The sequence below is a fragment of the Pyrgilauda ruficollis genome, unplaced genomic scaffold (genome assembly GCF_017590135.1).
Source record: "Pyrgilauda ruficollis isolate IOZ18807 unplaced genomic scaffold, ASM1759013v1 scaffold1, whole genome shotgun sequence".
Classification (NCBI taxonomy): domain Eukaryota; kingdom Metazoa; phylum Chordata; class Aves; order Passeriformes; family Passeridae; genus Pyrgilauda; species Pyrgilauda ruficollis.
Genome location: NW_024508100.1, coordinates 870,762 through 897,277, shown reverse-complemented (window position 1 = coordinate 897,277; position 26,516 = coordinate 870,762). Strand labels below are relative to the sequence as shown.

The 26,516-nt window shown below is 45.8% G+C and overlaps 1 protein-coding gene across 2 annotated transcripts; it reads left to right on the top strand.

Annotated features, from left to right (window-relative positions):
- SMYD1 (SET and MYND domain containing 1) lies at positions 1 to 24,864 on the top strand. Of its 2 annotated transcripts, XM_041482883.1 has the most exons (10): positions 1 to 417; positions 9,444 to 9,620; positions 10,295 to 10,508; positions 11,924 to 12,054; positions 13,756 to 13,794; positions 16,451 to 16,643; positions 20,108 to 20,200; positions 21,192 to 21,355; positions 22,850 to 23,018; positions 24,444 to 24,864. In XM_041482883.1, the coding sequence occupies exons 1-10, from the start codon at positions 281 to 283 to the stop codon at positions 24,600 to 24,602; spliced, it is 1,476 nt and encodes a 491-aa protein (XP_041338817.1). In that variant the 5' UTR covers positions 1 to 280; the 3' UTR covers positions 24,603 to 24,864. The 2 variants fall into 2 exon arrangements, with proteins under 2 accessions (XP_041338817.1, XP_041338886.1); XM_041482952.1 differs by lacking the exon at positions 13,756 to 13,794 and having other exon boundaries at positions 2 to 417.
- The last annotated feature ends 1,652 nt before the right edge of the window (positions 24,865 to 26,516 follow it).

The following is a 26,516-nucleotide window of genomic DNA, read 5'->3' as shown; positions in this document are numbered from 1 at the left end:
GCTTGGGAGAAACACCTCCCAGCGTCACTTTTGGAGAGGGTTTTCCTAATGAAGCAGAAGCCCCAGCCCTGTCCCATCCCTGCATAGTTCAGGGATATTGGGCAGAGGATCTCCTGCTCCCACCCCCTGGCCCTCCTATGGGAATCCATGTGCCCAGGGGAGGGGGCAGACCAGCCCTGCTTTTATAAGCCTGGCCCTGCAGCACATCCAGGTTGGCAGGAGCGACAGGAGGTTTGGCTTGCTCTGAGATACCCACCTCCCAAACCCTGGGGTCCCTGGCATGACCAGAGGAGGAATGGAGTCAGTGGAATTGTTCACAACTGAAGGCAAAGGCAGGGGTTTGAAAGCCCAGAAGGAGTTCTTGCCTGGGGATGTCATCTTCGCAGAGCCAGCCTACGCAGCCGTGGTCTTTGACAGGTAAGAGAAAAGCACTTGCAAAACTCAGACCAGAAATAATCCCGCTGAAATAAAACTTCATCTGGGTGGTTGTATAAAAGTTTGGAGGTGCCTGGATGACATCAGAGAAGGGATCAGAGGGAAGTCAGAAGTGCTTCTGGGAAGACACGTTCACAACTTGTAGGGAATTTCCTTCCCAGGGCTCAGATCAGCTTGTTCACTTGCAGTAGGTGCAGTTTGTTTCCAGGATGTGACCTTGCAAGGTGCTTGGTGTTGTAACCTGTTAGAAAAGCAGTGAAAGTTGCATGCATTCAGTGCCTCACAAAAGCAGCCCCGTGCTACGCTGCAGAGAACTGCCAGGAGTCAGGGTAATTCAGGTGCAGGAGTCTCAGACTGGCTTTGCTGAAGTCTCTGATGGGTTATACATGAGAAAAGTGAGTTTTGCTGTGCTCTGCTCACAGTACCATCCCCAGCTGCACTTCCAGCTTCATCACCCGCTGCCCTGGAACGAGGAGCTGGTGGGGATCAGCAAGTGACACTGTTTCTGTTAAACTGATTTAATATTTACAGCTGGCTGAGCTAACGGGAGACAAATGTCTGCTTTTGCTCTTTCACAAGACTGGTTTTAAATTTATGTTCACACTGATGTAGCCAGACTCTGAGCTCTGGTGCAAGGATATTTTTCTTTTCTGCTGCTTGTTTTAAACACAACATTCACTCAACCTGCACTGCTGGTGTGGCTGGTAGGTGTCTACTTCTGCCCTTTGGATCCGTGGAAGTTTCACTTAAATAACCTGGAAGAGAAAAGATGCAAAGGATGGATTTCTGTGTTGATTTCCATTGGGTTAAATCTAAATTAAAGCCTCTGACACAAATTAAATTTCTTCAGCTTTACAACATGGTAACTGAGAACAGCACGTGGCCCAGATTTTTAAACTGAGGACTTAGATGGCAGCTGAAGGTTTAATTCTGAGCTTAAGAAAGTTGTGAGTGTTCTTCAAGGGCATCATGGTGAGTCCTGAGACTGAATTTTTAGCCCCAAACAGCCAGTGACTTCTGTAAATACCCTTCCCACTAAATAGGGCTGTGAGAAATTCTGCTCAGCTGAGTTTGTCTAATTAAACCAGCTCTGCTAATGAAGTCTGGGGCACAACCAGAGGTTGTGCTGCTCTATTAGCCCTGGTCATATCGAAGCTGAAGCTGATCAGTGCCACTGTGTGATTTGGCAGTAGCAGAGAATTGAATATTAAATGGGCAGAGGAAGAAATAAGTTTTTTATGCCTTTCATTCACTGTTTCTTTGTCCTCTAACTGTCAGTGGGTGAGCATGATTATGAATCTTTGCCATAGCAGGAATGACACCTTTAGTTTTTATTTTAATATGTCATTGCAAGAGCTCACATTAAAAATGTAGAGTTCTTGAAATGTTGTAGAAATGTTGAGTTCTTGAAGTCTTAACCCTGAGCTCAATTACACGAGTTGGTGACAAAATCATTTCTCCTTGATGTGTCCTTTTAGCTCTTGAGTCAGTACTTCAGCTTCACTTGTGTCACTAGCTGGAATTTTCTGGTGATTTGCTTCAGAAGTGCCTATGGACAATTATTTCTCTCATATGCCTTATTAAAAATACTTCTTTTTTTTTTAACCACTGAAAACATTTTGACTTTTGATGGTGGGTTAAAAATATTTTTTTTTCCATGTGCAATGTTCCACCATGCACAGAGCAGAGCTGCCCATGTTGAAGAGCTGAGACTTTGCTGCATTTTCAAATGTCACTGGTGTAATGTGAGATAAGGGCAGAAGCTCAGACTGAGGCTGTGTCTTAGGCTGAGCTTTCCAACAGAAAAGCTCAGATGTGTTTCCCTGCTTCCCTCCCTTCCTCCCCAAGCTGGGCTTGTTTAGCTCCCAGAGGGCAGTCCAGAGGTTGAGCAGTAGAAGTCAAGGTAAACACAGCCCTTCTCTGCAACTGTTGTGCAATAATAATGGATTCTTACCCTCCTGTGGCACATTTCATCTCAAAGCACTGAATATGGGTCAGAGGTGAAACACAGTCCCAAAATCTCTGAAACAGATTTGTTGATTAGAGCTTGGCAGGATATAGCCTTGGTGTGAGATATAATGGAAACACATTTTTCTTGTGGAAATTACCTTGATGTTTTCTTCCACACCCAGGGCTTTGGCTTTAAAGGTTTCTTCTGTTGCTGTCTCAGGGTATTCAGCTGCATCAAACTCCATTGAATTAATTGCTGTCAAAGAAGGGTTGCCTGCATCCTCATATTCCTTATTCCTTCAAGATTAAATCCACACTGGCCTTGGCAGCTGATTTTACCCTATAGGAGCTGCTGTTGCTTCTGCACGGATGAAGAGCCCAGTGAAGAGGCATGTGCTTTTCCTAGACCACAAACACAGGTTTATAGGTCCTAAAGTTGCTGTTGAGTCTACACTATTAAAAAAGGGTCTCAGCCTGCACAGGGAAACCCAAAATCCAGAGTCCCTCATCCTAATTCAACTCAGTATTCCCTATGCCATGCTGAAAGCACTGTGTATGTGTACTATGGAAAAGGGACTCAGATATGAGGGATTGCTGGGTGTAAGTTTTTGGCTCGGGCCCTACCAAACATGTGACAGATTGTCCAGAGATCTGAGCTTTCTTTGCGCATAAAGACCATAAAGATGCACAAGAGTGCAGAGCTGATCTCTGTTTTCCAGCCCTTTGAAGAACTCAGTCCTTTGGGATGTCCATTCCCGGTCTGTGGGTATCGAGACCCTGAAATCCTTCCCCTGATTTTGCTGTTGGAAGGTGTTTGGAAGGCAGCTGTAGTGCAGAGGCCACACAGTGATTTCTGCATGGCTGCAGAGGATGTGATGGCAAAGCAAAGGTCTGTCTGAGATTAGTAGGAGCAGCTCTGCAGAGATACAACACCATGGTGCTCTCCAGAGCACAGCGTGGAACGGAGATCACACTGGGATATCAGCCACAATTTACCTGGCCAATGACCAGACAGTCAAGTTTAAAGTCAGTAACAAGTTACACGTGGGAGCTTTGACTAGCTGCCAGGCAAATCAATGCCCTTCCTGTACTTACCCAGAAAGTCAGGGCTGTTATCACTGCTGGTTGCCTCCTCCACTGCTGGGAGCTCTTTGGAGAGGCTCTCCTATCAGCCCACTATGGATACAATCCATATATATATATAAAATATAGAAATATATATATATATATATATATATATATATATATATACTGTGGATATCACAGTACAGACTCCCACCTGACTTATATATGTAGATAGAGAAGGATACCTAGACAGATACCTGTCTGTCAAAGTAATTTGTCACCCAACTGCACTTTAATGATGTCTTTCAGTAGGAGGTTGTTTGAGGAATTGTGGGGATTTTATTTGTCTGGGAAAAAGGACAAATGTTTCCTTTGACAAAACTCTGTCATCAGGTGTCCCTGCAGAGCCTAACACTGGAATTCTGTGTCCAGACAAGTGAATCCAACACTAAATGCTGATGTAATTAATGGAACTCTATATGTGCAGTGAACACAGACATCTACCTTTGAGCTGAATGGCTTTCCAGACTTTACTGAGTGTGGTGGGGCATCTCTACTCAGACACAGGGGGTACAGATGAGCACATCTTGGTGTCTAAATCTACAGGCTGCATCCCACCCTGGAAGCCCCTGAAGGTCACAGGGACCCTGAAAGATCCTAAAGTTGTTTAAGTTGATGAGGGTTTGTACCCTTCAGCCTCAGATGGTCATATGAGCAGCAGATTTTTACACAGTGCCAGAGACTTTTAATCTAGAAGTACGTAAAACTCAAAGAAAAATGAGGTTCCTATAAACACCAGCCAGCTCATAGCCAGATTTTAAGGTCAGAGTATGACTCACTAGGATAACTCTGTTCATTTCAGGGGGGTTGGACTAGGACTAGGTGACCTTTAAAGGTCCCTTCCAACCCAAACCATTCTGAATTTATGATTTTATAACTTAGTTGCTTAACACAGTGTATACTTAGCATTGACTCCTGTATCAAGCCTGTTACTTCTACCTGAATGAGAGCAGGCTGCTTAAAGAAATGGTGAATACTGATAGGGAAAGCGTGCAGAAGTTTGTGTGATTTCCAGGATAAAATGTAGACACAGCCTGATCTCAGATTTAGCCTTGCTGTCACCAGCTGAAATATCACCCAGAAAACACCACTGTCAGGCCTGCTTTGCCCTGACGTAGAAGCAGAAAGCTGGAAATGCATCTTCTCAGGGGATTCTTTGCTTTTGTTGGGGTAATTTTTCAATTTGCAATGGCCCTGACCTCTCACTGAAGCTTTCTCTAATCCTCCCTCCCTCTTTGCTTTCTCCTTGAAGACCCCAGGTCTCCTTTCCTCCATCAGCTCCATGTCCATGGCATTCCCAGTGCCTGGGCTCCATGTACTGTATGTGACCTTCTCCTCTGACACATCACTTGGCTCTCAAGCCTGCAAGAGTTTACATTTCCTATAAGCAAGGGGATGCCTCATATGTCTCTGTCAGCCTTTGCTAAGAGAAGGTTTGCTCTTTAACCAGCAGGATTTGAGGGACAGTAGTCAAGGAAAACAGTGTTATGTGGTGGAAATTCGAGATCACCTGAAGATCTGCTTGATGAGTGATCTGCAAATTGATAAAAAACTGAGATCATGCAATTTTTGCATGTCTTTTTGATGTACAAAGAGGTCGAAAACATTTTCCAAGGAAATGTGAGGAGCTCTACTATTGTAGTTAGGATGACCTAGACATGTAAGAAATCCAAAATTTTCCATAACAGCATAATTGAAAAGATTATGGGAACAAATTACTTGAGCTGACACCTATAAAAACTGAGAGTTAATGTGATCATATTCATATTTTTAAAAATGTTCTGGGCTTTGATTTTTTATTACTATCTCATTTGTTCAAAAGCCTAATTAAACCTGGGAACAAACTAGATTTTTTAAAGAAAATCTCACCCACACCTCTAAGAAAAGGAAATCTTGTAATGAAAGACTAAAAATAAAATAGTCAAAAATTAGTCTAAAATTAATCCTCCTCTCAAATCAGAAAAACGAAGATATATAATTCTTGACATTTTAAAGATGAAAGTACTAAGCTCCAACTCCTTTTAAAAGGAGCAAACCCATTCTTGTGCTAATAATTCATCTTTAGGTAGCAGGTGCATTTTCTTAGGCTGTTGTCTTTAATGAAGTGTTACAGCCTTTGAAAACCAAGGAGACTTTGCCCTACATCCTGAGTTGTTCTTATGCTGTTCTCTGTAACAGACTGGGGAGAGAGATGCCCTGCCAAGCAATAATAGGATTTAGGTGTAAGTGAGGCCATCTCTGTCTATCATCTGTGATGTACAGGATAGCAGGGACCCAAGTTTAACAGTTTGGGAGCTACTCACTGTGTCTATCAGCTACTCAGTGAAATCCTCCTCTGTTTTTTGCACTAAAGCCATCTCACCTGGCTTTTCCAGACCACTGAATGAGATGTTTTGTGCACTGGATGGCAGATGTTTGGGCTGTGCATGTCTCAGAGATGAGGTTAATACATTTCCTGTGACAGTGCTCAACCCTGGCAGGTCCAACAGACCTTAATCTGTCTGAATCCAATCCAAGCAGTCACAAGAGTTATTTGTTTCTTGTGCTTTCACTGCAAGCTGTGCTTGCAGGAGCCCTGGTTTAGTTGTCAGTGCTGCGTTACCTCTTGCATTTGTTGGCTGGCACGTTGAATCGCTGTTTTTGTCACTGTAGCTGCATTCAGGATTAGTTGTAGTTGTGTGTCCCACCTAAGTAGCACCAGAGCATGTGAGCCCTTCAGAGTTCAGCTGGGTTGATGCTGGGGTGGGAGGCCAAGGAAACCTGAGGCTCCCCAGAAAGTCATTCAGTGAGTCAGGCAGTGGCATCTGCCCTCTAAGTCAGCCCTAAATCCTGACCTGGCAAGCTTGTGATGGGCTGGAGGCATCACTGTACTAAAGAAGATCCTGCTTTTGGGGAGGGTGAGAACCAGTTCTCACTATGTGTGGAAAAGGGCACTGATCACCTCAGAGGTTGTGGTGTGCACCGAGCAGAAATCAGTTGTGTTGTCCCTGTGATGAAGCAGGGGAAGATGAGCAGCAAGACCCAGAGGGTTCAGACCTCCAGGGTTCCTTGGTGGGTGCCACAGCAGAAGGCACCTCCCAAGGGTCCTCTCCAGGAACTTTTAGTGCTGCCTTTGTGCCTCAGGTTTTAGCTTTTATAGTTTTCAGATTCTGTACTGCTTTAGTGTGTAATTCTGAGCTGCATATCAGGGGATGGTGAGCTGTCTTCACAGAGCAGGGAGACAAAACAATTCCTTCTCTAGCTGGGGACCAAGGACAAATGATCCAAATCTCAGCCCCAAGAGCACAAACACCGTGGGCTGAAGAGAGAAAAACAAGAAGGATGGAAGTGCATAACCTAAAGCTATAATTGGACAATTAACTCCAATATGCAAACGGAGCAGAACTGATAAAAATTAAAGACCCCATGAGCGGTCGTGCATTTTGTGACCATTTTGGTTCATCTTGGGTGTAGCCCTGGCTGGGTCCTTGTGCTGCCCAAACTGGATCCATTGAGGCCTTTTTAATAAATCCCTACTTTATTCTTTAGCTGTGTCTAGTCTCTGTTCTGGGTCAGCCTTCAGAAGGCATCAGCCTGGCCGTGCAGCACCCTGGCCACATGGGCTGCTCTCTGTACTGGAGGGGAGATCTGGGGTACCTGGAACCATTTTGGGTTGTGTTAAACACTTTCTAGACCAGACAGAGAAGGTTTTATAGACCAATGATTTCCATAGGCTTAGAGACTTAAATTTAATCTCAGGCTGCTCCACTTGGAGACTTTAACCTTGCAGAGGGGATGAGAGAGGAGCCTGTGAACCACTGCAAGCCTTTGGTGTCTGGGTGTTGTGTGTCTCCAGGACAGGTGGAAAAACCAGAACCCAGCCAAGGGAGAGCCCCACTTTGTCCTTCCCTTTTGGGGCATCCAGCTCTGAGCTCCACAACAGGAGTTTCACAACTGCCAAGGGGCACCTGGGGGATTTAGGTGCTTGCAGATGCTTAAGCAATGCTAGTTGAAGTTTTATGGAATGGATCTCAAATACTTGTGTCTCCTGATTTTTTTACTGTGCCAAGAGTTGAGCCCAGGCCTCTGGAGTCCTGGCAACACAGACTATCCACAAATCCAGTCTTCTTTGAAGCCATTTTGGGGCACAGAGGATCCCATAATGGTTTAGTGAGAGCTGCAGTATTTCTTACACTTGCCAGTCAGATCACCTGGGAGTAATTGTCTCTGCAGTTTCAATACCACAAGGTCTGTTCCTTCTCTTTCTCAGAAAGTCTTGCATTACATTTTTGGTGCATTTCTGCATCGCCTCAGAAATGAGGGATTTCCAGAGCTAATGGTAAGTTCTGCCAGCCAGGTTTGCTTTGGAAAATCTGGACACCCCATGCAATAAACAGCAAAACACAAAGTCAGCATTTCAGTATTTTTTATCCTCAGGGAGCAAACTGAGGGGAGAGAATCGCCTGTTAGAGAACTTGGATTTTTCTGCACCATGTTCCCTTCCAACCTGTCATTCCTCTCTACAAGGAAATTTCTTTTTTTTTTTTTTTTTTTTTTTTTTTTTTTGCTTTCTGACTGCCCTTAAAACACCCAGGTGGCAGGAGGGACCCCCATTCCCTATGTGAGATATCTCCCTGCTTCCTGGCACGATGTAACCATGTGGGTTTATCAGCTCTCTGCCTCTGCTTTGCCTTACAAGGAGTGTAATCTCTCTTGCACCTCTCTGCCCCCTGACCCGACAGCTGACAGAGCACAGCCCCACATTTCTCACCAGCTCCCAGCTCTTCCATTTGACACAGTGGAGCTGGCTGCATCCCCCTTCCCAGACACATTTCCCCCTGCCCCATCCCAGGTGCTTGCCTTACACTGGGCTCCCTCCAGCTCACTTTCCTAAACATTTTTTTTCCAAACCTCGTTTTTGCATGCGGTTTTGTCTGATGTGGGTCATCCTGCTTTTAAATCTGTGGCCCTCTTTATCCTGCAAGAGCCAAGGCACAGGGTAGATTATGTCAGCAGCTCACACAATATTTTCAGAGAGCAGAAAATGCATTTTAAATGTACTGTGATATAAATATAAATATGTATATGTATGTGTGTACCTATATATAGGTATAGGTATAGTAGAGAGCAAGGACAATCTTTGGATTCTCTGGGGCTGTGAGTCTGATTCCTGCTTGTGGCACATCCTCCTTACAGGCTCATCAATAATTTTTTTTATTTCCCCATGCCTCAGTTTCTCTGCACTGTGCACAATTATAAATGTTCCTTTGATCACAAAGCCTTTGTGGCCTCTGAGCTTTCTGCAGTGAGGAGAACCTCCCTTCTGGCACCAGCAGTGGCTGAGTGATGGGAATTTAAATTCTCCTGTACTGTCAAGCCTGGCTGGAGGCCCAGATAAAGTGGGTGGCTGCCTGGAGAAGCAGACAGCTGCAGACACCAAATCAGGCAGTGAAAAGCCTTCTCTAGCAGCAAGGGGAAAGTCCCAAAATTTTTGGACAGGACACCAAAGTGTCTCCCCCATCCTTCCCAGTGAATTAAGTTCTAGGAGCAAAAGCTGGACACCTGAAGGGGGATATGGGGGAGGTTTTCCCTCAATCTGGGACCCTGGACACTCTCAGAGGGAGGATGTGAAGTCAGACTTCTTCATCAGTATCCTCCCCCAGCCTTGGTTATGGTTACATGCATACAATTGTAGGATGTTTCTTGGAAATCCTGTTTTGAATCCCCCAAAGATGAAATTCCCCTTTTGAAGGGCTCCCAGTTATTCCATTTAACCATTTAACTTACAGCAACAGCACCAGGCAAGAACACAACCATTAAGCTTGGTGGGACGTTTCTCCATCCTCCCCAAAAACCTTGAGGGGTTCATTTGTGTGCAGGGGTGCAAAACTGGCAGGACCTTCACTGGGCAGAGCTGGGCCTCGCTGATCCAAGGTGTCCTTCTGTCCTTCCAGCCTGACACACGTCATCTGTCACACCTGCTTCAAGCGGCAGGAGAGGCTGCACCGCTGCGGGCAGTGCAAGTTCGCCCATTACTGCGACAGGACCTGCCAGAGAGCAGCCTGGCTCAACCACAAAAACGAGTGCTCGGCCATCAAGAGGCATGGCAAGGCACCCACAGAAAACATCAGGTGAGAGCTGGGCCCTGTGACCTGGGAGAGGACAGGACAGACCTGGGACACTTTCTTCTCATGGCAAAGAACGGCTGGGTGGCCTGGTCTGGGCAAGGTGGAGGTGGGAGAAGGTTTAGGATAGGCCAGGAGGATCTCTGAGGTAGGGAAGGTGTGTGGAGGAGCATCAGTTGTGCAAGAGGTGTGTTCCTGTTTGGTTTTTTTGGAGCTGGGCCCCAAAAACTCTGAACGTGGTGATGCAAACCTACCCTGCATGGTTTAGGAAGTGTGGGAGACTGGGGAATAGGAGGAAAAGTGGAAGAAGAGGTTGGTTCTTCCCCAATTTGCCTATAGGATACATTAACTTGTCTACATATTCTGGCTCCACCATAAAAAAATGAGAGGAATCCTCAAGGAAATGGGAGCAGCTGTGGAGGGCTACCTGGGGATCTGTAGAACTTCTCCAGATGAGAACACAGGTGCTGGGACAAACCCCTGCATCTCCCTGTCCTTCAGAAGGCCGGGGATGCTGACCACCCACCACTCATTGGATGCTGAGCCTGCCTCAGTCGATCTCCCTGCACACCGTTTCTCCCCAGGAGATGAATTTTGATGAATTTTGTTCTCTCCATGACGAATTTTGATGAATTTTGTTCTCTCCACGGGGTGCTGGTGCTGTGGCTGTGCCTGGCCAGGCTGGCTGCCCGCATCCTGTGGAAGATGGAGCGGGAGGGCAGCGGGCTGTCCGAGGGCTGCCTGGTGGCCATCGAGGAGCTGCAGAACCACGTGGACAGCTTTGGAGAGGAGGAGAAGAAGGAGCTGCGTGCTGACGTGGAGAGTTTCCTGGAGTTCTGGCCGCCCCACTGCCAGCAGTTCGGGATGCAGCTCATCTCCCACATATTCGGGGTGGTATGTCCAAGGGATGGCAGTGCACGTGGGGAGGGTTTGTAATGCCAGCTTGGGGAGAAGCTCTCCAGCTGGCCTCATGAGAGGATGGCTGACTTCATCCCATTCCTCACCTGCTTCTCCTCTGCACTGACTGGGAAATTGGGGCATGGCAAGGGCAGGGGCTGAGATATTTTGTCTGTGTAAGTGTGCAGACAAGTGGTTTGCTCAATCATAGGTGCTGCATTTTCATCACAAGTCCCACTGGGCATCTCTCTGCACCTGGGAGAGCTGAGAAAATATATTTTTAGTAACTACATCTAGAATGCATTTGCATATAGAAGATCTGTTTTAATAGATACTAGATTTAGATAGATTTAGATGTCTATTAATATTGCATGTGTTTGATTTTTTACATTGACATAATATATACAATAAAAACAGTAAAAAAATGGAAATATATTTAATAATATCAATTACGAAGTCGTTAACTACAAACTTTTGCTCTCAGTGTAGCAGAGAGGGAAATTCCAGTTCAGGCTGAGCTGTTCTGCTCCCAGCCCTGGGTATCCCTGCACTCCCCCCTCAGCTCCCAACACTGTCAAGAGGAGACACAGGCTCTGCTCACCCCTGTGCCAGTGGCTGCTGTGCAAGACAAGCTGGCCTTTGCCACTCTCAGTACAGAGAAAGGACACAGCATGCTTTGGCACCCACACCAGAAAGAAAACCCAGTCCACTGGACACAGGGAGAACCTGTGTGCTAGTGACCAGCACAGCTTGTCTGTGCAGGAGCAAGGAAGTACAGAAAAACTACAGAATCAGTTCACAAAGGAAATAAAACTATTAACAGGGTAAAATAATCAGCAAATGAGTTAATTATTTCCTTTTGTTTATCTTATCATGTTTTCTCTTTGCAGATATTTCCATTGTTTATGCTTGTGACTAAAAACTGCTCCGTTCATAATAGTGTATTATATGGAAAAGTGAAATAATGCATTCTTGGAATATATGTCATGCAAAAGTAGTTATTCTGAAAATTCACAGCAAAGAGTAGTAGCTGGTTTTTATGAGCTTTGAGGGCAACCCAGCAAACACGACCAGGTTCAATACAGCAGTCAAGGTTAATTTCTAACTGATACCTGTTTTCGTGAGCGTGAACTTTGCTTTCTGCTTGAATTGCCTCAAAGTCATTTTCCTGTGACCTTTTTCTGAATTATTTTCAGAAACCAAATATAAGGAAATCAATGCACGGCCAAACCAAGTTTATCTTAGGCATCCCAAGTGAACACTGACAGCAAATATTCTGTAACACTGACTCAGCTCTGGCCTGGTCCCTCTGCACGAGCCCTGCATTGTTTCTCTTCTGATGTTTTATCCCAGCTGGAGTGTTTCAGCTTTTTCTCCTTTAATGCTTCTTCCTGCCTGTGTTTTGGAACTAGATCAGCTGCAATGGCTTTACCCTCAGTGACCAAAGAGGACTGCAGGCTGTTGGTGTGGGAATCTTCCCCAACCTCTGCCAGGCCAACCACGACTGCTGGCCCAACTGCACTGTCGTCTTCAACAATGGCAAGTGAGTGGATTTCTTTCCTTTGGTGCAGCAGGGATGCATCCCAACAGCCAACTCAGCAGGCTCTGCCACCCCGTGTCAGGTCCCTGCCCAGAAAATCTATTCATTCTTCTTTCCTTCTCTAGCTCAGAAAAAACCCCCAAGCATTACTTTCTTCCTGAAGACAAACTGGTTTCTCTCCTTGTTATTTAAAAAATTGTCATCTGATGCACTAACAAATATACAAGATTTGATCCCAAATCCAGCAACCAGCAAAGAATTTTTCCCTGGTTTCTTATGAGTTTTGTAACTAGACTCAAACTAGGTAGCTAAAGTAGTAAATAGCTGTTTAACTCACCCCTTATACTGAAGTCTCATTTACAGACAGCTAAGGAGTAATTCTACTTGCAAATTACCAAGGATTATGCTGAGTCTACAACCCAAGAGTTTCTCCTAACCAAAGCTTGCAATCAGCTGTGTATTACTATCTGCTGGTGTGTTTATAACCATTCCTAACACAACTCCCATGTGGTGAGAGCGTGCCATCTCAATTAATCACTGATTAACCCTTTAGCATCAGGACCTTAGTGATTGTTATCCACAAGCAGAGTCGCCTGAGGGTGCAGAATGCTCTCAGTCTCTGGGTATTCCCTATTCCCACCCCAGTCCTGTCAGAAAACCTCTGCAGGATGAGTGAGATGGAAAAAGATTCAGTGGGAAATGGGAGATGTTTCACCAGAGCTGGGAGTGGAGGATGCTCTGCCCTTCCCAGTTTCCAAGCCATGGCAGGTATAAACTGCTGTTGATTCAGAAAGTTGCAGTGTGTGCAAAACATTAACTGTGGGAAATTGCTTGCCAAAAACTGCACAGCCACAGGATTTTCTCTTATCTTTCTGCTACTATTTTACAGCTTCCTATCCTCATTAAACTTTAGTGCTATAACTTAACCACCCCTCTTCCCCCCAGCATCTCCTTTTTTAACTAACACATTGGTTCTGCACTCCAGTTATCACTGCTGGTTTTCCCTGATAAAACTACACCAGCATTTACCAAGCAGCTGGTAAACGAGCCAAGAGAAAACAAAACTGGATTATTACTTTGGTGGGAAATAGGGTCTGATCCAAAGTCAGGCTGGAGTCTGTACTATGATATCCAGTTGCCCTGGATTGGATCCACAGTGGACTGATAGGAGAGCCTCTCCAAACAGCTCCCAGCAGTGATAACAGCCCTGACTTTCTGGGTAAGTAAGGAATGGCATTGATTTTCCTGGCAGCTTGTCAAAGCTCCCACTGACTTTAAACTTGACCACCTGGTTATTGGCCAGGTAAATTGTGGCTGATATCCCAGTGTGATTTCCATTTCAAGCTGTGTTCTAGAGAGCACAACTGCTGATGTCAGTGAGATCTTTCCGTGCAGGAGATCCAGTCCCCTTGTTCCTGCCAAATATCAGGAGCGGGTTTTGCACATTCCCTGACCTAGGCCACTCCTAAAATCACAGTGCCAGGGCAGTTCTCCACCAGATCCTCTATGGCCCAGTGATGGACAATTTGCTCCTGGCAGCTGCACATGAAAAGGGAAGCTCTCATGCACATGAGCCACATGAGCCAGGCACTGGCAACCCCCTTGTCTCCTGTCAGTACAGTGTCCAGTGCTATGCCATGCACCCATGTTTTTGTTGTTGTACTTGTACATGTGTAAACTGCAGATGTTTGTTTTGTCTTTCAGTCATGAGGCTGTAAGATCAATGTTCCACACACAGATGAGGTGGGTTGGTCTTGAAAGCATCATTCTCCTCCATTACCCTGTACCCCTCATGCCCCATGTCTAATGGAAAAGATGCAAAGACCCCAAGGGGCTCCCTCTGTTTACTCCAAATTCCACTTTTCCTGTTTTCTAAACTTCTCCTCCTTCCTTGTGTAAAGCCCCACTAAACCCAAACCTCACTTAACTCTGCATTTTGTAGTAAATTAAAATAATAGTGGTAATAGACTGTCTTCCCCAGGGTGAATTCCCTCTCTGCCTTGGCTTCCTCCCTGTCAGTATTTCCCGTCTTCACTTCTCATTTCTCCTCCCCTGACCATGGCAAGAGCATGAAAGTCAGAACAAGGTCTTGCTAATCTTGTACAGCCCAAAATAAAACCTTGCATATTAGGAGATGAGAAATGACTGTGTTACTGACACACTAAATACTCCATGTTTCTCCTGCAACAAACTGTGCCCAAGGAATGTGTTGCCTACAGTAGCAGTACCATGAGATGTAGGTTTCAATTCCTTTTTATCATAATCCATCATTAATGTTCCACCTTTTAATGATGCCACTGTTACCTGATCCAAACTAAATAAATCACAAAAATATGTGCAAAAAAAGTCATGGCATTTGGTATATTATAGTCAGTGTTCTTAAGGGGACACTGTTGTCTTTAAATTTTAATTTCAAGCAGGCATGCATTTTCCTGAAAGAAGATGTGAAATATATTTGAAGTGCTTTTCTTCACCACTGAATCTTACTCACTACATTATAGATAGAGCCATAAAAAAGGGGGAAAAGACTTTCACTTCTGATTAGAGTTGCTATTTGGGGCAATTTGAGTTTTGAGCTACCAGGCACTCGCTGTGCCTGTGCAAGCAGCTATCAGGATCCCTGCTGCTCTGGCAGACACTGGGGAAAGAGCCCTTGACAAGCTCAGTGGAGTGCTCCTGGCTGACAGTGTCTCTTTAACTACAGTATTTAAAATATGCCATGTGTTTCCTGGCTTACCCCAAAGGCTGTCAATCCCCTCCACACAAGGGATGGCTGCTTAAAATACCCCCACGGTGCTTGGGCTATCAGGGGCATCATGAAAGTCAGAGGCTTGATTTTGCTTCTCTGGTTGCATGACTCACTTTGACAAGGACCCTGTGAAGTGTGAACAGGAATGTTTATATGTGTAAACATTTCAGATGGGAATTGCTCTTTTTTTGCACTTCCTCCTGGAGTAGCTGGTTGCACCTTTCTCTGTCTGGCACTTTCCTGTGGTTGTGACATAACTAATAGCTGCCCTTCGTGACAATGGCATGTTTGGTGGTAAATTTGGTATGAAATTTGCTGCTGATATGGCAACACCAAGAGAAGATCAAGACCAGCCTCGGAGAAGAATTTTGACAGCAGCCTTAGCAGAGCTGGAAGACTCAGAGCTACGCCCTTGGTACTGAGAGCCTGTAACAGGAATTCCAAGGGAATTAGAAGGAATTCCAGGAAAATTACAATCCCTTTGCAGAAACATGATCACACAGAATACGCCATGTCCTTCCCAAAAGGCTAACTTCTAAAGCACCTGGTGATACCTGCGAGTCCTCTGCCACCTCTGCCTTTAGTGAGGCTTTTGTTGGGTTCCACCTAGAGCACCTCATGTTCAGGTGGGAGCCAGCAGGTCCCCCCCAGGTCCATCTCAGGGCAGACATGTACATTAAACACACTGTTGAGCTCACTAGTAGTTGGGAGAGGAGGTGGATACAAAAGAGCCACCTCACAGTTGGTACTTGATGTATTTTTTCCCCATTCTGGCCAAATTCTCTAGCCAGTTGTGCCTGCTTAGCCCCTGCATCTGAGAGGTGGCCCAGAGTAACTGGGACATTCAGTATGTAGAGTGAAAGAGCAAGGGAACAGTTCTAAATCTCCACATTATTTAAGACCTTTTGCAGGGAATGACATGAGGGAAAGGCAGGTACAAATGTCTGGATTTCCAAATCCCATCATCAGGGGCTTGCCGTGGATTTCAGTAATAGAGATTGGCAATAGAACTGTGGTAATAGGTCAATGAGCTATTTAAAAATAGACTCTCTCCAGATAATTACTTCTAAGCTTTTATGTGGAAATGCATGAACAGGGTGAGGGCATCTCTTATGCAGTACCCAGAGGGAATTTGTCTTAACTTTTCAAAGTAAAAACAATACCGAAGGCAGCAGAGCTCGGGATCTGGGAGTATAGCCAGGGGTGTGTGGGTAGCATGCAAAGCAGCACTTAAGAAAAGATCCCAAATCCAAACTCAGCATTTTGGTGTGTATTTCTGTTCTCAATGTTTTTTTCTTCTGGTGAGATCTCCTGCAATAACCTAAAAGTTGATGTCTAGGTTGAGCTCCCATATGGATAAATTAATAAAGAGCCATAACCTCTTTATAGCTCAGACCTTTACATATCCCTACCAGGGACTTGCAGAGGGGCAGGAAAAACTGTTGTGACAGTGTTGTTGCTCTGTATTCAGTTAACCAGACTCCTGTTCACCTCTGCACTGCCTCCCTGAAGACTTAAAGCAGAGCCTTATGGTGAGGGCTCCCCTCTGCAAGGCAGGGCAGGCTGCAGGATGTGTCCCTGCCCGCTCTGTGGCTGCACTTCTGCTCCTGCTGCTTCTCCAAACGCACCTCCCATCTCCTGTGCCTCCAGGATAGAGCTGAGGGCCCTGAACAAGATTTCCCCGGGGGATGAGCTGACAGTCTCCTACGTGGATTTCCTCAGCCTGAGCGAGGAGCGGCGGAAGCAGCTGAAGAAGCAATATTACTTTGACTGCACGTGTGAGCACTGCAAGAAACAGCTCAAGGATGACCTGATGCTGGCAGTGAAGGCAGGGGAAAGCAAGGTATGGTTTGTCCTGCAGTCTCCAAACCCAGTGGTGGCTGCATCTCCTCCACCAAGGCATCTGTGGGTCTCTAGGACTGTGGTTTCTCAGCAGTCTCGATAGGAACGCAGCCAGATTTTGGCAAAAGCATGACTAATGCCAATGTAAAAAAATGAGAACAGAACTGACCCTTGATTGGGCACAACAGCAATTCAAGCCCAACATGCAAGGCCAGCTTAATCCTTATGCAAGATAAGTACAGTTTTTAATTTTAAAAAGCCCCCAGAAGTTGCCTTTAGCCTAAAAGTCCAACAATAGAGAGGATGCAAAAATATTGGAAAATTAGGTCCAAAGGTGAGAAAAATGCTGACATTTAGATTGTGGGATGGGGTTTTTGGCTTTGGGGTTTTTTTTGTTGTTTGTTTGTTTTTTTGTTTTGTTTGTTTTTTTTTCCTGAGAAACTGCAAGGGAATCTACATTTTGAGTGCAGAAAGGGAAATGTGTTGCAGGTGATCCATGGTGACAGGACTAATGAGAGCTGCTGAAGCTCTATGGTTTGTACCATCACACCAGCTCCAGGAATGTGGGAAGCCTGAACTTCCAGTCCCTCTTTGCAAAGGCCTGTCACAAGGAGTTTGCACCATCCCTTGACATTTTTGCACACTTGCTGTGGGCAGACTGACTGTGAGGAATTAACATGTTGAACTGCTCATTTTTAAGTGATCTTTCTTTTCCTTGGAGGTCTCACAAGTCATCCAGTAGGAGGGTATGAGGCTGTGTCTTGCTGTTGGCAGTGGGATGTGTTGCTTGGCCAGCAGCTCCAGTTTATGAGTGTGCTGGCAGCTCTAAGAGTTTCTTTTTAGTTCCACTGCCCAAGGATATAATTGCTCATAGGTTTTGTGATCTCTGGCAGTGTTAGCTTGGGGATTTCTACTCCTGGAAGCCTTATAAAGTGAATAAGGGAAGGCAAAGCAAGGCAGAGCAATAAATGTATCGTCAAGTCATTGATCTGCAGCGTTGAGCAGTCCCACCATGCACCAGAGAGTACAGCCCAGGGAATGATGTGGAGCAGGTGGGAAACGAAACAGAAGAGTTGGGATGAGGAAATGTGACCTCACAGAGGCAGTGCCACCAGGAGAGGCCCAGGGAGATGCAGCTTCCTGGGAAGAGCACGGAACTCTCAGCCTCCCTCTCAGGAGGTGCCAGGAAGCCAAGCTCAGTCCTGTAACTCTTCTTTCAGAGAGACAGAGCCAGGAAAGGCTGGATACTGCAGAGTGTAAATCTTGAGAAAGGCTTAGAGAAATAGTATTGAGCTGGTATAAGGGAGCTCCCTTATGGGAGACAGGAGATGGGACTAGAGGAGACCCTTTCCTTGCTGGGTCAAGTTCTCCTCTGGTGCAAACAATCCTGCTATAAACCCATTTTAAATTATCAAGCTTCATCTTACAGCTAATGCTGACAACTGTACCTCTCCACTTATAATAGAAAGCTGTTCCAGAGCTCAGTTCTCTGATGCAGAAGGATTTTATCTGGCTTTCTGCAGGAGTATTTTTGAACACATTCTCCAGCAGACAGCATTAAAAAAACCTCATCCCTCATTCAACACCTGCTATCAAGTCTTGTCTGAGCAGTGAGACCATGAATCACAGAATGATTTGGCTTGGAAGGGACCTTATAGATCATCTCATTCCATCTGCCCTACCATGAGCAGGGACACCCTTCCACTAGACATGCACCATCCCCTTTTTGTGAGCATCAGAGGTGCTGTGCAGCACACAGCAGGAAAACGTGCACTTCTGGGGGAAAGTCCTCCACAGTCTGAAGTGCTTGTGCGGAAAAAGTCTGTGAGTATGCAAGGTGCATGATTTCAGCTATTAAAAATACACCCCATCCACAGACAATAAGTATCCAGGCTGACCTCACCCGCAGAGCACGTTGGCTGTGTCACATTTCCTGAGCTCACTTGCCTGGGGGCAGCAGCACTCACAGCTGCATGGAAAAAGTGCTAGGAATACATGGGAGATGGACAGCTTCCATCCTCAACAGCTGCTCTGACCTCCAGCCCTTCACCCCTTCCAAAGAGTAGAAAGTTCCCATTGTTTTTAGTGGCAACTGACTTAGAAGTTTAGTAAAGGCAAGGGAGGATTTTTATTAGACAAAGCCACTGTGGAAATGCTGTTTAAGGTGCCTATTCTGGGAGTCCTGACTCAGACAGCACAGCAATGTGATTTGCACTGACATTAACATTACATTTGGATGTACCCTGTGCCCCAGGACACCCTGTGTGCTGCTCAGGGTGCTTAGCTACAGTAGCTATAATGATATAGAATAATAAATCATAACACAAATGTTAACATAATAACATCTGTAACAGATAGGGGTAAATGGATATGAAAACTATGGGTTTTCCTTCAATACTAGACTTTGAAGAGGATCTCCCAACTAGATGAATTTCAGATTCCTCAAAAGTCTAATTGACCAGGTGTGGAAAAAAGACAATAGGACAAGTCCTACAGTCCTGACTCCCAATCTTTGCATCCTTCATTGCAATACTGGGACTCTGCTTTTGATCTACACCCAGAGATCGTTCTTGGCTGCTGGCTCTGCTGTGTGTTTCCAGACCAGACTCTTCTCAAAAATTCCCAGAGTCACGTGACTGTGGGCTGTTTTCAGATTTCCTCATTTATGAAAAGGAAGGTCATGATAGCTAGAATAGTTGGGAGATGCAAATTTGAAGGGCTCAGAGAAGCAGAGGATGAATGGTTGTGCTGGATATCACATTATATTTCAGTTTTAAGTGAATAGAGAGGTAGCAGCTAATTATGAGCTCATTAGTGTTTTGCCAGGTGTTCCTAGATGTGCTTCATGTCTCTAAATGCATGGTGAAACACAAAATTCTTTGAGGTGTGCAGGAAAACACATTTCCCTATCGGGGCGCAGCTGAAATCTGAGCTCAGCCATCTTAGGCTATTTGGAACCAATGACAGCGTTTCTCAGGGTAGGTAAAATTCAGGGTTCTTTCCTATTCCACTGATCTCTCATTCAAGAGCCTCATTTCTCTCTAGCAGCTGCACTAAGAGCACCTGATACTCGCCAGCTGGTGGCTTTCACAGCCTCTTTGGTATCTCACGAGACCTCTCAGTTGCAGGGTGAATTCTGCCCCTCCTCCGAGGGGAAGAGTGGTGGGGAAGGTTGAGGAACCTAGTCAAGCATGTCAGAGGCACATGGCCACTAGCCTGATGGGCAACACTCTCACTGAAGTCAGCAGGACCTTCACCTTTTGACCTGGAACTGGGACACTGCAGCCCATTTCAGCCTCGGGCAGGTCTGAGGGGCACACTGGTGTTCGCAACCAGCAGTAGGAAGTGGTGATGTGGGAAGCATCCCACCAAGCTGATTTGGACCAAGCATTCTTTCAACCAGCTCCTCTTGGCATATGTAAGGCAGTGCCTTTGCCTCATTGGTGTTCCCACTGTTGTCCCCAGCCCTCTGCAGACACGGTGAAGGAGGTGATCCAGCTCTCCAAGGACACGCTGGAGAAGATCAACAAAGCCCGCATGGAGGGACATTACCACGAGGTGAGTCCTGGCACTTTGCTCTCTTCCTGCACACACACTGCCCAGGAAAGGAGGCCTTGTCCCCCTCTACACTCACAATTTATGGATGAAAGTGTAAAGCACAACTGTGTCTGAGGCATCCCAGACTAATTTCTTTTGATGGCACAGAGAGATTCAGGTGTCTTCCAACACCTCTGACCGAAACAGGTGTTGAACCCAGGGCTCTTGGGTGAAACTCATGAGTTACAGGGCAGGTGTAACAAGTCAGCTCTGCCAGGTAGCCTCAAAAAAAGGACAGTGTGTTTGGAAGTGGAACAAGACCATCATGGATCTTTGTGTTGATCTCTTCAGTGTTCTGTGTTGCTCATTCGTTGGGTGCTGAGGATAGGTGTGTGGTTTGGGTGAACCACGTCCCACCTTGGACCCCAAGCTACAAGGGCAACGGGTGAGAGACTCAAGTAATTTCTTTTTTTCTCCCTCTTTACTCATCCAGGAAATATTTAATTGTTCTCCTCAGAGAGCACTCCAGGTTGAGTAATGACCTCTGGGTTTTAACTGTCTTTGGGAAAAGGCTGAAGCCCTCTGGAACAGAAATCTGGACACTGACTCATGGCTAGATCAGGCATGGAGCAGTGCAGCTCTGTGTCTCCAGCCCCAAGGGGTCATTAAGAGTATTCCTTGCACTGAATATTTTCAGGAGGCTGGTGGATGGCATTGGGGTGTGAGCCTATTGGCACTTGGTGTCTTTCTTCTCCTGAGCAGTAGGCGTTACATTTTCCTCACCAGTTTTAGGAGTGTAACCCTGGGAGAAAAAGCTGTGAGTTCCAATCATTTTCCTAGGCTGATGTTTCTCAACAATCAAAGCACCTCCTCTCTTCCCCAACATTCACAGAGGCTGGCTCAGCCTCTGGGACTGGAATGGACTGTGCAAACCACAGGGTCTTGGGGTGGCATCTTCAGGCCCAAAAGTGCTTGGACTCACCCTTCCTGTCCCTGCTTCCTCCACACTCAGGTTGTGAAGCTGTGCCGTGACTGCCTGAAGAAACAGGAGCCTGTGCTGGGGGACACGAACATTTACCTGCTGAGGATCCTCAGCATTGCCTCCGAGGTGCTCTCCTACCTCCAGATGTTTGAGGAAGCAGCTGACTATGCCAAGAGGATGGTGGATGGCTACCTGTGCGTCTGTGCCCTACTCCTGGCAGCTCTCTGTGCTCGTGCCATGTGCAGCAGTGTGTTACAGCAATAATTTTCTCAGTCTGCTCCCATGAGGGCAGTGGTGGTGAAACTCATATGGGACCTTCTTGTACCACCAGAGAGAGGGGTCACTTCTTAAATGCACAAAGGCCCCCAAACACCTTGATTCACTAAACTGGAACTGGCAAATGGTTTAGGAACATCTTTCACTGGTCTTTTTGTTTTGTCACAGAGGCATCTCAGGGCTGCCCTGATAGCAAGACACGGAGCCTAGGCTGTGACTGCAGGAGATGCCTGTTCCCTGCAGGAAGGAGAGGTCAAAGAGAAACCATGTCAAATGGCTGTCACTCAAGACATCCCCTCACTCCTGAATTTTACATGGATTTTTTCTTGGCTCACTATATAGTCCTGTGGTAAAAGCTGAGTGAGAATAAAGAAATTCTGGTTTAGATCCAGGGTAAACCTCACATTAAAAATTACGTGCTTTATTATTACTGAGGTTTTATAACAGGACTGACGAGTATTTAACAGAAGGGAAAAAAGGGAAAGACAGAAAAATAATGGAAACTGTTGAGAAGAGAGAAAAGCTTAATTCATCATCTCATTCACCCTCCTGCTGAGGACATCTTACACTCATTACTTGTCTTTTTGGTCAGTTCTACCCCAAAAGGCAGTTATATTTTGTTCTTTTGCAGAGGGGTGACAGAGTCACCTCCCTGGCTTGCAGGCCTGACAAGCAACTTCATGTCTTAGCCCTGGTGCTGAGCTAATTGACTGAGAGAAAATTCCCTCCCCTCTGTGTTCCTCAGTTTTTCAGACCATGGTGAGGACCTCAGTAGTTTCCTTTCTTGCTTTAAGTGCCATTTCAAAATTCCTAAAAAGCTCTTGAGGGCAAGTTTCCAGCTAAGTCGAAGCAGCTTCTAACTCTGCTTCGGCTTTCAAAGTTGGATGTAGAGGAGAGGTTTCATTTTTCCCACCTTAGGCACTGAAAATTCCCAGATGAAGGGATGCATCTGCAGAGGGTGAGATGAACATTTCTGGAGTTTCTGGAACCACCTGTTTCTCTTCCTGCTTTGAATGAGGAGCTGGTGATTGTTGCATTGTTACCCCACTAAGCGTGTCAGGTTAAGCTGGTGCCAGCTGAGCTGTAGGGTCAGATCTGTGTTCTGCTTGTGCCAAAATATTGACAGAGTGTGGTTTTCTCTTGGCATGAGATGACAGAGCTTGGCTTTCTCCAAGCCAGGAGGTGAACTTTCCCAGTTCACATCCCATCTTTCATAACTCATGTCCCTGCACAGCTCTGTCCTTGAGTAATGTGTCCTCACCCCCTTCTAAGAAGGGCACATTTCAAAGGCACTGGCTGCAACAGACTCTTTACCTGAGTAAACAATCTGCTCTTTGGCAAACACATCATGTCAGTGACACTTTTGGGAACCCAGATTTCTCCTGAACTAAAATTACCCAATGTTTTTCCAGGAAAATTTACCATCCCAACAACGCGCAGCTGGGGATGGCCGTGATGCGGGCGGGAGTGACACACTGGCACGCTGGCCTCATTGAAGCTGGCCATGGCTTGATCTGCAAAGCCTATGCCATTCTCCTGATAACCCATGGACCTTCCCACCCCATTACCAAAGACCTGGAGGTAGGTGTCATCTCCTGTCTTTCTCTGTTCTCTCAGTCAAGCCATAGAAACAACCACCCAAAAGAGTTGAGATGTATTAAGTGCTGATTGCTTCTTACCAGTGCTGTGGTTTTATCTAGATTATGTTACATTCTGCTGGGAAATGCATATCCTTTCTTATTGGAAATTTTCATCCCTGAAAATTCCAGGGAAAATTCATCCCAGCTTTTATTCTGCACCAGAACATACATGTGAAATGGCAGCTGAGCCCCTGAATCTTCTTTGAAATTGCTGTGCCAAAAGACAGAGCCCCCCATTCTTCCAGCAGGCTGATTTCACAGTTCTCAGATGGATGACACTGAAACTTGAGTATATCAAATTACACGTGGTGGATGTGCCCAGTTTCCCTCCTGATTTTCTTTATTGGTGTCCATTCTTCTTTATTTACCACTCCCCACTCCTCCTCAGCAGCAGTGTGGTTTTTCCTCAGATGACTGATAGGTGCATTTCCTAGCAGAGTCAAGAGTGGAGATCCCAGGGAATTGCATCTGCTCAGATGTGAGGAATTATTTACAATTGCAGCTGGGGATCTATTATTTCTTTAGACTCTAATTCACTTCATGTGACCTGGTTGCTTTATAGCATTCTCCTTTATTACCCCCCAAAAAATTATAGGATACCAGATGAAATCCTTTATTGATGTCTTAGTCCCCATATAGCAGAGCTATAACCTTTACTGGTGCAATTTCATATCTTCAGAAAAATTAATATCTACTACCTAAAGCAAACCTGTTGACTGTTTCCATATGTGTAGCAAAGGATGAGATACCTCCATTTCTTTGCTTCCCTTCACATTTTAGGAAGAAAATAGCTGATATATGGCACATGCTTATCTCTGTGCTCCTAAAAAAAGGGTTGAATAAATGCACAGACAGGTGTAAAAATATCTCCTAGAATCCCTTCTGATCCTCTGCTATAATGCAGCACTAGGAATGACTGCTGCTGATGAATCCTGGGGTCTAAAGGGTGCAGCTGTAGGACTGAGCAACCCTCTTCTCCCACTTGAGGTGACCCCACCCTGGTGATGGGCCACCCCAGGGGACAGGCCCAGGGTGTGGATGGGAAGTGCACTCCTTTCCTGGCTCTACCCAGCATCACCTCTAGGTCCTGTGTCACTTTTTGGAGCATGAGGCTTCCCAGTAGCCTCTGGAAAAGCTGGATGTGGGAAAGGCTGATGCCTTCTTCAGCACGCAGGCAAATGAGAGTGAGAAAGGAGCAGAATATCTGTGTCCAGCCAGCTTTGTCCTGCTGGTGGGACACCGAGGGCAAGGTGCCTCAGTCACTGCATGGCCTAGGACATCCCTTGGGGACAGTGCCTGAAATTGGGCATGAGTTTTGAGGTCCCCCGAGTCACAGGGTTTGTAAGCTGCTGTGTGTGTCCCGCAGGTCATGCGTGTGCAGACGGAGATGGAGCTGCGCATGTTCCAGCAGAACGAGTTCATGTATTACAAGATGAGGGAAGCTGCCCTCAAGAACCAGAAGATCCAAGTCATGCCTGAGCCCAGCAATGAGAATGCACCAAGCCTCTTCCACAAAAAGGAATAAACCCAGAGCTTGACATCAATTCATGCCTGCAGGGTACCACCACCCGTGGCACTTCCAAATATTGGGAATGTGATACAGCAATGGGATACATCCACAAGGATTGTTTCCAGCAGCACAAGTCTGACAGCATGGACCTGCTGTGGGAGCATCCTGAAAACTCTTCTGAGGGCTTAAAGCAGAAGAGGTTCTGGCAGAAGGAACATCCCTTTTTCTATCACTAAGGCATTAAATAATCAAAGAAAAAAACCCTGTTATAAAATTATTTACATTTTTATTGGAAGTGTATTTCTCTCTACACACATCCTGGTTCTGAATTCCTTTGTTAAATTTTGATTTATTTTTCCTAAGGGTTCTACCACTTCCTTGGCATGACATAATTTCTTTCCAGTGGTGTCCAAGGGATGACAGAAGTGGGAAGCCAGTTCCAAGAAGTGTTATGTACACCTGTGGCAGTGAATGCAAACTGAACAAGACCCACAGATGGTGTTTTGTGTTAAATAATATTTTTTTCTGATGAAAAACTGCTGGAAAATTATTTTGCAGCTGGCACAGGTGCAGCATCAAACTGTGGGCCATTTGCAAGTGAGACTAACTGGAATCCTTACATCAAGATAAGTTAATTGAGATAAATTACTCTCCTTAGTTACAAATCAGAAAACGTCCACAGTGATGGACACGGAGCCATGCCAGAAGCCAGTTTTTATAATTTGGTGCACTGGCTGTCTGGATTGTTCTAACTGGACAAGCAGTTTCCAGGGAGGGGAATTCACCCTTCCTCATCTTTAGGGTGAGCTGAGGGCTCTGTGACTTAAAACACCTGCCTTTTAACACCTTAAACATCTTAGGTGTTTAATCAATTTTGCACTGAGAAATAAAGGATGGTCCATAGATGAGCTACCAGTGGACTGCCAACAGAATTAAGGAGAAGTCTAACGGCTGAAGTTGGATTTCTAGATAAAAAAATGTATTTGTTGTCTGCCCATATGCCTCAAAATCCAACTGATTTCCTGCAGACTTTCAGTGGCAGCCAGGAGAGGAAAAGGTTTGTTCAAGAATCCCCTACCTGCTCCTAAGCACAATAGCAAGTAAAAAACCCCAGATCTTTTCCTCTTTCACATTTCTCAGTAATTTTGCTGATGTTTCTTCAGATCTGAGTTCACTAAAGATCAACACCTGATTTTTAGGCACTATTTAGCTAAGCCCTTCCATTTGTCTGTGAGGTGCCTCTGCTGCCCTGTGTGACAATCCATATTGGTTCAGTTCCTGGCATGAGGATCAATTTAGATCTGTAATATCAAAACTTTTCCTGGGCACAGAGGAGTCCTGGCAGCATCCTTGGAAAAGGCAGATAAGAGGAAAGAGTTTCCTTTCCTGTGTGCAGCAGAAAACCACATCTCCATTTGGCCTGAAGTGCCAAGCAAGAATACAGGAGATGACTTTGGTGCTCCCTCTGTCTACACTGTGAACAACCAGCCCAACTCTCCTGCCAGGAGAGAAAACCTGTATTTCACCCTGGAAGAAGTGTTTAATTCCAGTTCAACCCAATTTATCAGGTGCAGCTTGGGGTGAAACACACACTGGATACCTGAAGGGAGTTGTGACCCTCCTGCTGGTGGGAAGGGGTGGGGAGGAGATGGGGATGGGGTGGCCGGAGCTATAGGGCTGGATCCTACTGCAGAGGTGTGAGGATGAAGACAGCAGCTGGTAGCCCATGCTGGTTTCCTTCCCAAGGCAGCTTTCCAAACATGATCACTGGCGCTTCCTTGACTCCACCGAAACCACCCCAAATCCTTTGGCCCTGCTGGTCACTCTGATCACTTTAGCCATGTCTGCAAGGAAAGGGAACAGAGCCCTTTTCCTGCCCAGTGCTCCCCAGCCCAGATCAGACGTGAGTGCAGAACCCACCAGGGCATC

What these genes read in the sequence shown, in the direction of transcription:
- SMYD1 (XM_041482883.1), top strand. Translation starts at nt 281, where the DNA reads ATGACCAGAGGAGGAATGGAGTCAGTGGAATTGTTCACAACTGAAGGC. An exon ending in TGAAGGCAGGGGAAAGCAAG is followed by an intron (nt 16,644 to 20,107) that starts GTATGGTTTGTC and finishes TGTTGTCCCCAG; the next exon opens with CCCTCTGCAGACACGGTGAA. An exon ending in TGGAGGGACATTACCACGAG is followed by an intron (nt 20,201 to 21,191) that starts GTGAGTCCTGGC and finishes CTCCACACTCAG; the next exon opens with GTTGTGAAGCTGTGCCGTGA.